Source organism: Ceratina calcarata, unplaced genomic scaffold, assembly GCF_001652005.2.
Source record: "Ceratina calcarata isolate Rehan_Ccalc_2016 unplaced genomic scaffold, ASM165200v1 scaffold88.2, whole genome shotgun sequence".
Classification (NCBI taxonomy): Eukaryota; Metazoa; Arthropoda; class Insecta; order Hymenoptera; family Apidae; genus Ceratina; species Ceratina calcarata.
Window position 1 is genome coordinate 177,735 of NW_017180156.1, and position 12,127 is coordinate 189,861.

General features: G+C 36.0%; 4 protein-coding genes across 10 annotated transcripts in view; all 4 read right to left on the reverse strand.

Moving 5' to 3' along the window:
* The window catches only part of CCAP-R (Crustacean cardioactive peptide receptor), a 33,454-nt gene extending 30,421 nt beyond the window's left edge, over positions 1 to 3,033 (reverse strand). The window contains exons 1-3 of one of the 7 annotated variants that reach the window (XM_026818791.1): positions 2,839 to 3,028; positions 1,920 to 2,765; positions 525 to 883 (exon numbers count right to left, since the gene is read on the reverse strand). In XM_026818791.1, the coding sequence (XP_026674592.1) occupies positions 525 to 710 (186 nt within the window). In that variant the 5' untranslated portion in view covers positions 711 to 883; positions 1,920 to 2,765; positions 2,839 to 3,028. Of the gene's footprint in view, positions 1 to 524; positions 884 to 1,919 lie in introns of all 7 variants that reach the window. The other 6 variants (XM_026818793.1, XM_018035163.2, XM_018035162.2 and 3 more) reach the window with 6 other exon arrangements.
* Positions 3,034 to 5,066: 2,033 nt separating this feature from the next.
* Positions 5,067 to 7,151, reverse strand: LOC108631325 (uncharacterized). The gene is made up of 4 exons (XM_018035166.2): positions 6,791 to 7,151; positions 5,873 to 6,054; positions 5,630 to 5,790; positions 5,067 to 5,543 (listed from the first exon to the last, which is right to left on the reverse strand). Exons 1-4 carry the CDS (start codon positions 6,993 to 6,995, stop codon positions 5,342 to 5,344), a joined length of 750 nt encoding a protein of 249 aa, XP_017890655.1. The 5' UTR covers positions 6,996 to 7,151; the 3' UTR covers positions 5,067 to 5,341.
* A 773-nt stretch (positions 7,152 to 7,924) lies between these two features.
* Ns1 (Nucleostemin 1) lies at positions 7,925 to 10,218 on the reverse strand. The gene is made up of 7 exons (XM_018035185.2): positions 10,094 to 10,218; positions 9,906 to 10,010; positions 9,470 to 9,837; positions 9,023 to 9,410; positions 8,372 to 8,949; positions 8,143 to 8,311; positions 7,925 to 8,083 (listed from the first exon to the last, which is right to left on the reverse strand). The coding sequence occupies exons 1-7, from the start codon at positions 10,110 to 10,112 to the stop codon at positions 7,989 to 7,991; spliced, it is 1,722 nt and encodes a 573-aa protein (XP_017890674.1). The 5' UTR covers positions 10,113 to 10,218; the 3' UTR covers positions 7,925 to 7,988.
* Positions 10,219 to 10,752: 534 nt separating this feature from the next.
* Apid1 (apidaecin 1) lies at positions 10,753 to 11,812 on the reverse strand. The gene is made up of 6 exons (XM_018035189.2): positions 11,704 to 11,812; positions 11,511 to 11,603; positions 11,359 to 11,433; positions 11,174 to 11,272; positions 11,023 to 11,103; positions 10,753 to 10,918 (listed from the first exon to the last, which is right to left on the reverse strand). The coding sequence occupies exons 2-6, from the start codon at positions 11,595 to 11,597 to the stop codon at positions 10,907 to 10,909; spliced, it is 354 nt and encodes a 117-aa protein (XP_017890678.1). The 5' UTR covers positions 11,598 to 11,603; positions 11,704 to 11,812; the 3' UTR covers positions 10,753 to 10,906.
* Positions 11,813 to 12,127: the final 315 nt, after the last annotated feature.

Genomic DNA, 12,127 nt, shown 5'->3' on the forward strand with positions numbered 1-12,127 from the left:
TTGTAGATCTCGTCGTCCTCTATAAGAAAGGTCCTATACAATTTTTCCGTAGATCTAACGGTTTAGGAGTAATTAAGGAAAAATGAAATTTTTTGCCAAAAGTTCGCCGTTTCGACGCTGGGATGGTCGGATTTTGTCAACATTAATAAAATGCCAAATAATCATACGTAACTCGTTAAATATCGAAGTTAGAAGGAAAACAACTTTTATTTGAAGCATTTTTCGCAATTTTTAGGGGAAAAAAAATTTTCATTTGTCCAGAATTTTTCCAAGGGGTATAGCCAATACATCCTTAAGGGACGTTGGTTCAGTTTTATTTCTTATTGCACGTATAACTTATTATATGGATTATACACAATATATGCATAATCATTCAATCATATTATTCAGTGAATCGTATATTGAACATATAAAACTGAAAGAATGTTTGGAATAGCAAGTTAATTGGTTTGGCAGACGCTCGGTCGATTAGCTGTATGTTTTTCAAAGATCTGCTATATTTATAGATGTTTACTTAGACTCACCTCGTAGAAGTAGAAGGAGTCGATCTCGTCCGTCGCGTTGACATCAAACAGCGTGCCGTTCGAGAGATCCGTCAGCCGGTAATCCTCTTCTGTGCGATTCCTTCGAACCGAGTTTTCCTCGTCCTCGTCGTTTATTAAAAACGTTTGATTACCGGCCACCGGCTCGACTTTTCTTCCCACGGACATGTCGTTTGCGGGTCTTCAACTCGCGATCCTCAAGTTTTTAGTCGACGCGAACAATTCATGGCTTAACTGAACTTCGGCTAAGCGTCCGACGATTTCATCTCTTGATCGATTTTTCACTGAGTTCTTGGCTACGAGCAGCTACGATTCTGCCACATGTCGATAGAATATCTGCACTAGAGTGGATTTTATGGATATCGATAAGATTTCGCTGGATTAAAAAGCTTCCTAACTTATTTAATTATTACAACAGAGTTTAGGACGATTAATGAACACTTTGCCGAGTCGCGGTAATCCGTTTTCTACTGTGCAAAATAATCCCTTTGTACAGCCTAATTGATAAGTGAAAGACAGTTAGTTCAAAGAGACATCATAATAAATTAAAATTTGTTGTACTTTATTAAATAGAATTTTTCTGATACTCTATAATGTTTCATTTAATATGATTGTTAGTAAGGAACATCTATTTGGATTTTTAATAACCAATAGTCACCGAAACTTGTTCGAGACACTAATTGGTACTATCGTTATCTGGAACGGGGATAGGAGTAGAAATCTCGTGGAGATCGTGAAAGAAATACGTAATGGGGGATCGTAAATCGTGTCGACGTGACCAGTTGCAAACGCGAATTCGTAAACCTGAGGATTTCGCGGAACCTGTTTCCGGCACAAGTAACGTTTTACGTGGGAGCACTTCGCTGTGCCATCCGACTTTTGCGAAAACGAAAAACGATGAAAACGGAATGGAGTGCAGAATAAAATGTCTTCATATGTCTTAGGCTTGGTCAAAGGGAAATATGAGCGTCCTACTCTTTCATACGCGATTGGAAATATTTTGCAATTAGAATTTTAATACAATCGTTTCATGTTCAATTTTAGTCATCGATATCAGAATATTTTTATTCCTTTGCGTGTTGCGTTTCAAGCGATAGTTCCGTGAGAAGAATAAACAGGTGCAGTCAACTTGTTGAATGGACCGTAGATTTTAAAATAGAACTTAGAATTTTCTTTCTTCGATTCAAATAACGCATGGATCCTTTATGATGGGATTAAACGTGCAATTTAATAAAGGGATCTACATTGGTTGGATATTGAGAAGTAATTGAACACTGCGGGCAAAAGAAGTATTCTTTCTTTCTTCTCGTGTTCCTGTATCAATTGCACATTCAGATTGCAAACAGACGCAAAACAGAATGTTAACTGTAAATTCACCGATGATAGTTTTTTGTTTTTTTATCTATTCAAAAACGCTGTCATTGTTTGGGAAGCTTTTGATGCCATCCAGTGAACACAGAATTTTGAGACCCTTACACGTCGCCTGTTCAGAATACAATTTTGCTCAAATATCATGTATGAAAGTATTACAAAAAATATCAACGTTTATGAATTAATTTTAAATGCTTTTCTTTATCGAGCTAGCATATGATCTTTCCCCTTTGAAGGCTTAAATGAACTGTTTTATAAAAGCATCTGATTAAGAAAATTGAATTAACCGTGAGAGCATGTCGAGGAAATGAATAATTGATGGAAGGATTGATGTCGAAGTTTACAAAAGACATTGAACCAATTTCGAATGTTTTTCATGCTTTAATTTTGCATCTAATGAACGAACTCATTTGATTAAAGGAACATTGAATGCACAATTAGAGACACGTTCGGAGTTAAAAGAAGTGTTGAATTATTCGTTTTCGTTTTGTTGTAAAAACAAGGATCGGGTTTAGAGAAAAACTGTCCATCGCCGAAACGTTGCAACGACAACGTGTCAGTAATTCATCCCGCAACAGGTTTTGTTCTTTCATTTCTCGGCTTGTCACCTGTCACTAAGAGAGAAGTGTTTGCGGCGTCACTTTTTCGCTCGCGGTTGCGTCAATGAAATATTGCAGAAAACAAGTATAGGAAAAGAATCTAGCCTCTAGAATCTGTTGGCTTCCGATTTAATCGAATTTAATCTCTGTCAGACGTCAATGTTAACTACCAAGTAAGCGGAAAAGCAACCCCCGAAGAGTTATCAAGAAAACCAATTGCACACGGTTTTTGATTGTAGGCTCCTCCTCCTTGCTTTAAAGAAAAAGCAAAATTGATTCTCGTTACTAAAATTAAAAAAGGGAATTCGAAGCCGAGGTGCGTTCACCTTCGATTCCTGGGTTTACGTTAAATGTTTGACTGTCGTTTTCGTTGAGTAAAAATCACAGAGTTTGAATGGTTTATCTTTGACGAGGGACGAGAATGTGTGATGGGAAACTGAGAAAACGGGGTGAGAATGAACGAGAACACACTTGATCGTAGGGCGCGTTGAACGCGACTGAGGCGGCGGACAAATTCGCGGCGACTCCACTCCAAGCTCATACTTACATCTTCGTAGAGCAGAACGATGCTGTGCACGCGTGTAGGAGTTTGCACGCATGCGCGTGAAGTGTCCTGCCGAATCCTATTGTTGCAATTCCAAAATGTTTCAATTATTTTGCTATTATGGTAAAGAATGCACATTCAGATTTAAGCTTGATTGAATTCCCACAAGAAAATAGAACAACAAAATTAGTTATGATATTTATATTAAACATAGTATTCAATAAAAATGTACAAATATAATACAGATTGCAATTAAAAATTGATTACAAATTAAAATATTATATATGTGAATAATTCTTTATACAGTAAAAAGACAATTGATTTCACAAATTTTATTTCATCCAGTACATACATAGTTCACGAATCATTTTAAAATAGACCTCAATAAAACATTCATCTAAAGATATCCAAAGAATATTTATACATGCTCAGTATCATAGATTGTAGAATGCTTTCAATAAGAGACATAAATTATCGATGACACGTACAATACAAAACATTCGTATACTTAAGTTGTAGCAGTCATCCATTTTTCTGATTGGAACTTGACGTTAGAGAACTCGCGTGTGCTCTACTCCCACGCTTCAACATCCATTTGTCAAGATTATCGATTGTCACCGCACCCAGAGGGAACGAAACGAAAATTTACGTAGGTGGGTAAACGGCACGTCACCAGTACATCTCTGTTGTCATACTCTCCGAATGCCTCGTTGTGAACAGAGATGTACAGAGACATGTATGTACAAAGTACTTGATGTAGGTATACAGTAAAAGTGATATGGATACAGTAAAAGGGAGTGGGAAACGACGATCTAGTCAGTTCAATCATCGTGATTGATGTTCGTCGATTAATGAGCACACATCTAGTTACTCGCTTTTCGATACACCCGTAACCGGGGTTCGTCATAATATTGGTTGGATTTCAAACGACGTTGACCGTTTTGGATGCATTCGAATTCGTCTAAACCGGAAGTTACCTGTATATGTTTCCGCATGCACCGCTGATAAAACAGTTAGACGTATTTCGATACTATTGAAATTCAGGCCGCATCGAGTTCAGAGGCGGCATTCCACGTTCCACGCGACAAAGAGACATTTTATTAACCGAATCGAGGGGACGCATTTTTCGTCGAGCTTTGACAAAAATCCGAAATGTACATCTTTTCTCCCCTGAACTGAGTTTCATCCGAACAGATGATTCTTGTTTTCAAAGCTTGAAAAGTGTCTGGACAGTTCCTGTATTATCTAATTTTAATATATTTCATTAAATATTTTACCAATCATAATAACAAATAATTATATACTCTCATTTATTTATCCTGTGTCTTAACGATCGCTTCCATTAGTCTTGGCTTTGGCATTCTGATCCGTATCAAAGTTCACGTAAATGTTCTTTTTCTCATTTTTGACACTAAATAAGGTGCAAACTAGAATGAGACGCAAACAGGGGGACATAGAATTTAAATAAATTACAATAATTAAATCAATTTGTTGCTACCAACACTACGCATATTATTATATCGGCACGTGGCGAAAAAGAAATGGCGAGATATTCTGAGCGGCAGTGTAAATTGCATTAAAGAAGTGGAAAATTGCATTCGTTTTTCCGGCGCGTACCCTTCAAACGCGGTAGAATAAAGTTTTCCGGCGACGCAAATTGAGACCGTTTGTTTCATTGTCAGGTAATTTACTCGTCGTGCTCATCCTTCTACGACCAGCAATAGACAGCGACGCCGCTATTCATATTGTCTCTGAATCCATGAGAGCAACCATTCTTCGGAAGAATTGCGTAATTCGGGAGATTGGAAGAGTATACCCAAACTCTTGCGACATGATGAAAGAAGCGTCTCGATTTCCTCCGACTATGTCAATCTATGCTTGAATAATGTCATTGGCGCTTACTCATTTGCATCAAGTAAATAAAAGTTGTTACAATATTCCGTAGAACAGTTGTTGTAATGTTTGATACAATCCTCGATATAATGATTAATTCAAGAATTCATACAAAAATTGATAAAAATATAATCCTTGTTGGGATAGTTGTAGTGATTGATGTATCGCGCTATCTACTGAGTGACATAACATTTAATACAATAATTGAGATAATAATAACTAATACAAGTATAGACAAGTATTATACATAAATACATGTAATTACATAAATTTATTAGAGAACAGTGCTAATTACATGCATACAGTATCATATCAGAACAGAATGCATTTTCTCAAGTTCTAGAGTAAAATTAATAAATAAAAGTTAGTTGTAATATTATAATGCAAATGGGTTAATCGAGCCTCTTGGCCATTACTTTCAAATCCTTCACTTTTATCCCACGGAAAATCGGCTTTCCGTTCTTGTCTACAATTTTATCATAATCTTGTTCTACCAGCGTTTCAAAACCGCATCTCTCAGCTAGTTTCTGTGAAATCGGGGAAGTGAACGCTGTACACGTCACTGGAATCTTGTATTCACGACCTATATTTGTCCTGTAACATTTTTTAATCTGAATTGAGTAACGAAGAAATTAATCAGTTAATACATTCGCGTGATTATTAATGCAAGATTTGAGAACCTGGCGTTGAGGAGATGGGCACCCAAGCTGGCTCCTCGATATTTTGGCTCTACGGAGAGACCAAACGCGTTCATGTAGTAATCTACTCCGTACTTTTCAAACACGTTCGCCTTTTTACTCAAATCCAATACGGCTTCCATTATATCTTTTGCCTTTTTCGACTGTGACAATTTATTCGATATCATTTAATTAGGAGAAATATAAATATTTATATTTAATATGTCTTAAATTATTTTTATGGACCTTTAAAATATTAGTATCGAATTTTTCATCCTTTGAAGTGATTGTCAGCATGTTGGCTGCTGCGAGTATCGGTTTGCCACCATTGGGATCGTCTATAAAAGCACCAACGGACAATCCTTCGTTTAAAAGATCCCTCCAAAGGATTCGAAAAGTGTCTACGAATTCGGGATCGTCTTTGCCATCTAAAATAATTGTAATATTCATTCATACGTTTACTACAATCGAAATATCTTCTCGAGTCTGCCAATATTGATGTTATTTGATAATTAAAGTTAGTTTAAAGTTCTGCTGATGATTGAAAAACAATTTGATGAAGTAGAAAATGGGAGCAAGAACATCAGGGTGGAAAGATTTTATTGCGAAAGCTAACGTAACTTTTATGACGGCCGCGGCCTTATTTTCTACTTTATTTGCTCCACATTTTTAAGTTTTAATAATCGTACTCGTAATAATCGAAGATAAATGTTTAACGTAATTTAAAAAGTGCGTAATTTAAAAATAACAAAACAATAAACGCTTATTTGATACATTCTGGTAGTGGTATGGGTGAATGTACATTGTATATATTTATCTTCATTTGCTGTGTCATTTCGTGAATGATAGTGTTTCACGTTCCATGAATGATAGTGTTTCACGTTCCATGAATGATAGTGGGGAACATTCAAGGTTTCTAAGCACGCCACTTCTTAAATTTTACTTGAAAATTAAAATAATTCTTATCGTTGATACAATGACTACAAAGATACATTCGAAAGATGAAATCTAGCTTAAATTTTCTTATTAAATCGGTCGGTACTCTATATATTTCTTTATAGATATTAAATCAGTTCAAAATTGATTGCTGATGTATTACATTTGAGAACTATATTTATTTTTGCAACGATCTAACAAAATAAGCAGAGAAAGCTAAAAACTTACTCATAAAATTGCACGTCGGCTCGTCGGCGATAAAATATTTGCACATGTGTTCGACCACTTCTTCGTACCTGTCCTCAGGTATCTCTTGAATAGAAAACTTCATTGTCTTGTCCTTTTTAATTTCTACCACGTTCCATATTTTTGGTGGCCCGGGTTTCTTTATCGGAAATGAAATTTGTGAACAGCTCTTCTCGGTTTTACTCATCCCGAATATTTGTCTGCTCTGATGTATCAGCAAGACTAAGCACTAATAAAAACAGTTAAACTGGGCGAGAAGCGGATCAGCTTTAACTGAAGGGGCACTTCACGCTATAAATGTTACTTTGTTGAATGCCTCCTAGGCAAGTGACTGCTGAATTGTGTAACGCGTAAATTGTCTGTTATCGTATACGCTGGTCATCATTTTCATGCAAGCATTGCATTATAGTTCTGCCTCGTAATATCAAGTGCATCAGAGATTATGAATATCTATTTTCCACTGATATGAGGATTATCTCTGAGATAAAGAAACAGTTTTTTTTATTGTACAAAAATACGCATGTGTGAAACACTCAAATGTAATAGATATTTCTAATCTAAACCCACTTGATTTTAAATCACAGAACAAATATAGTATAAAAAATATAAATATTTTTGTTATTTTATTGTAAGACACGTACGTGAAATACTCAAGTGAGAGATATTTCTAATACAAGTATGCTTCACTTGCAGTAATAAATCGTGTTTTTTTCGAAATGAGGCGCGACTGGGGAACAGAATATAATAATTAGGGCAAAATTTTGTGCGAATGATACTTTAGTATGCGTGCGTTGGCCGGTATTTCATAGTAAACCCGCTCCTACCCAAAGAAAAAACCGACAAATTATTTTCGTCAGCGGCGCTTGTAAAACGTGCACGTGGCATCGTTTAGAAGTCAACATGAATATGATACCGCGAATAGAATTAAGACAGCGTAAACGAGCGTTGTTACATCTACACGAAATGAATATTTCAGTATTGATCTTTACCCTTTGAAATTTCCGTTTTAAATCCCTTATCTATTACATACACTTTATTCGAAGTTTCGAATCCCTGTAAAAGCAACTTAAACGGTTCATTTTTAAAAAAAACTTTGGGTATTAAGGAAGACATAAGTATTATACAAAACCAGTATCTTTTTATTTATTTTTTATTTATTCTACATATGCTTGCAATACGTCTACTTTTCTATGAAATCTGTATTAAAATTGTAGTCGTCAGGCGCCGAGATACTGAATCCTTCGAATTGGCCAGCCAACTTGGTAGCTGCTTTTTCTATAAAATCCAGATAAGTATAAAAACAAATACAGTTTGAATTAAATAGATGGTCTTACCTCTTCTGGCTCGATTTTTCTTTTCTTTTTTAAACTGTAATTTATTAAGTTTATTCAACTTCTGATTGCCTTCGATTTCAAATATCGGATCGGCTTTCTTCTTCCTCGCTTCATTCGCATTCTTTTTCTTCTCCAGTTTCTTCTTTAATTTATCTTGTATCTTAATTTGCTGTAAAAATTAATTGCAATCAACATTTATATACATGCACGGTTTAAATAAATTACTTACTGCTTCTTTCTCTAACTGAACTGACATGGCAGAAACGACTGGTCCGGAACTCTCGATCAATAACGGATCGTTAGCTTTATTCTTCGCAGATTCTTCTTCGATATTGTCAAGTACCATCTTCTCCTGTTCGGCAAAATTGTTGTCAATGTCAAATTCCTTGCTTATTTGGCTTACGATTTCCGCTGACACATGACATTCCGGTTGTTCAGGGGGCACCGTGTAATATCTGATTTTTCCAGAGTTCCAATCTTCTAATATGCTACGTGCGGCTGCCGTCATATCCGGTATACCGCCTTTCCTAAATTTTCCCATTCGCTGGGCTTTCAAAGCAAAAAATTCGTCTGGCGTAGTAAAGTCTGGTATAGTATACATTTCCATTATCTGCGGTTTAGAAACCCTTTTTAGAATAGCGGTAGCTGGTGTGAAGGGATCTTTCAACGATTGAATTTTGATAGCATTCTTTAATGCTACTGACGATCCATCGGAGTTTTCTCCAGGATTTTCGAAGACTATTCCCGGAGAGTCCAATAATTTTATCTTGGAATCCAACTGCACCGCTTGCATGGCTTTTGTTACTCCTAAAAATAGAAAATTATATAAAGCAACAAATGTATAAGACACATAGAATTGCAAAGATTATAAATTAAATACCTGGAGTGCTTCCTACGTTACATGCTCTGCTCCGTTTCAAGGAATTAATAACACTAGATTTGCCAACGTTTGGAAGACCGACGACTCCCACTCTGATACTAGTTTTTACGTTTCCAACGTTTCTACAATAATTTGCGAGAAGAGATAAGAGTAATTCAGCACCGAAACAAGTCCCACTTTGTATCATATCTTCAGTCTTCTTTCCAAGTTTTCTTCTACCCAATCTTTTGGCTTGGTCTTGGGTAGAAGCTTTAAATGCTACAGCCGGTAAACTGCTCCTCAAGTATTTCAGCCACTGATTTAAATTCTCTCGAGGTACCAAATCTGCTTTATTTAAGACGATGACTAATCGCTTGTTCCCCCCAATATTTTTCACAGCTTCTTCTACCTGTAATTTATAGAAATCAGTTTACATTCGAGTAATTAAAATATTTCTCTTCATTATACCTGCTTGCATCTAGTTCCCAATGGATCTCTAGCATCCACAACTTCGAGAATGACATCGGCAGCATACAAGACTTTTTTGAATTCTTTGTAATAAGCTTTCAATGAATTCTCTTCCTTAACCAAAGCATCTTTTAATTTATCGTGTACTCTGTCTACTTCCATCTCTTGATGCTCTGCTTGTTTGGCCTCCGCGCTCAAAACTAATCCTTTTAGGCCTCCTTTTGCTAGCTCCTCTTGCTTCTTTGCACGTGCAGCTTCTTTTTGTTTTTGTTTTTCTTCTTCATTTTGTTTCTTCATAGCTTCCACTTCTTTAAGAATATCTTCCTTGAAAGGGCACTGATTGGGTACCTCGATTATTTTTGGCTTTTCTAAAACATTATGGAAGGAGTTAGCATGTTTTTATATAGTGTTAAATGTAGACACCAAGAATCTTTACTTTTACTATGTTTCTTAGCTTCCTTTCGAGCTTTCCGATTATGTTCCCGAACTTTTTTCTCAATTTTATATCTTTTTCGAGCTGGCATCCGCTTGCTAGGTTTCTCTGTAAACAAAATATTAAATACAAGATAAACGAAATAATTCGCAATGAAAATATGATATGAATTCTACGGATATCGAGCTTACTCATGCAAAACTTTGCCATTTTTCTTTATTGCTTTATTTTTGTTATTCAACAAAACACACTTCGAGTAGCACGTGTTCACAACAAACACTATGATCTGTGACAATAATGAGTGAGGTTGGAGTTCGAAACAGGTTGGGAAACATGAAAAAATGACAGATCGAAAGCTGGTCATGTGTAACTCGATGTCTCGATGTCAATCGAAGATAAATATCGAGACTATCGAGAATGCTGGAATTATAGTTTTGATTAATAAATGAACGGAAACAAATTTTGGAATTTTTATTTTACGATCCTTGACTAAAAAACAAAACCTAGGGATGGCTACTTAAAAATAGTGTTCGAGCTGAGGAGCGCATTGAAATATATTGTTTGTTTGAAATTTCGTTTAAAGTATCGATCATTATATTAATTTCAACAAGCGGAGAACTATAGTTCGCGAATTAAAACTCTTTTAAATTATCAATTCTGACTTATTGTCTGAATTGCTTGATCGGTGCTCTTATCAATATCAAAAAGAGCTTTATTCTTCTCTTAATTATCATTTTGAATTTCCTTTACCGATAAATAAAAACTTAACTCTAAGGGAAAGGTATAAGTTCGAGATTCATTTGAAATAGCGTATACAGAATAGAATCAATTTTATTGATAAATTACAATGAACATAATTTTCACGACATGTACATATACATATATTCGATCAGAGACTTGTTCTTAACAATAAATAAAATTAGTTTTGTGGCCGTCATCGTTACGTTGTTATATTGATCGTAGCTGCCACCAGGATGGATGTAGAAAACCCATTGACGCCAGATTTAGCGAAGGCGCTGAAATAAATAAACCAAAATTTAACATAGTATCTAATTCACTCGTACGTCTACATATGTATGTTTGTTAAAGATACAAATTGTAAATGTATTCAAATTCTTACCGGATGTGGTCTAGGTCCAGGAAGATGTATTGGCTTAGGATTAGGTCTAGGTTTACCGGGATCAGCTTCGCGGCGAAGACGCTGAAGAAAAAACACGCGTTAAATTTCATTATGATACATATGTACACTAATTGTTCGATATTTATTTTACCGGATGAGGTGGTCTTGGTGGAGGAACATAGACTGGACGACTAGGTTTACCGGGTTCAGCTTCTGGTTTGGCTTCCGGGTCGGCATCACGACGGAGTCGCTTTAAAAGAAAACAGAGTTACAGCTTTCCAAAAATATTTGTAATTTCAGTTTTGTTATAATCTAACCGCTCGTTGTTAAGCTTACCGGATGGGGTGGTCTCGGTGGAGGAATATAGATCGGTCGGTTGGGTTTAGCTGGGTCAGCTTCACGAGGAAGACGCTGGATAAAAAAAAAATAGTTTATCGTCAATTGATAAAAATAGTCACTATGTTTAACATAAATCCATTTAGTTGTACCAATAATTGATCTGAATCCTCGACCACTTCCCCAAATGCGGCTGCCACGAAAGCAGTGACCAAGATTGCAAACACGAAGCTCTTCATGTTTATCTAAATCGCGTAAAAATAGAGTATGAAACACATAATATCGCGATTACTTTGTGAAATAGGTACGTTTTTCTCAAATAATTATATTTTGACGTTTACTTACCACTTGCTACGGATCGGTTGAGGATGTAACAGACAATGATATCAGGTACACCGAGCTCCACTGTATTTATACGGACCGCGAGGTTGGGAGCATTAATGTTTGCTCGAAAGTTCAACACTCCAAGGTGCTTGGCCGGGAATCACCGTGACTGCACGCGGTGCACAGGCTTACGAGAAACAGATCTCTTTCCGTTAGTCTCATTTCTTTCTTGTCGCGAATCGAGGTCATATTAGGTCATATCATTTTTATCATTCTTTTTATTCTACGCCCGTCGATAATTACGATAATAATTATTAATATTTGTCTTTGTTCATTAAATTTCGTTATACTTTGTACAACAGTTCCATTGACTTCAAGTTTAATGACTAGATAAACGAAGTTCATCAGTATCTTTTTTAAAAAATGTTTTGAGATGAGGTCTCTA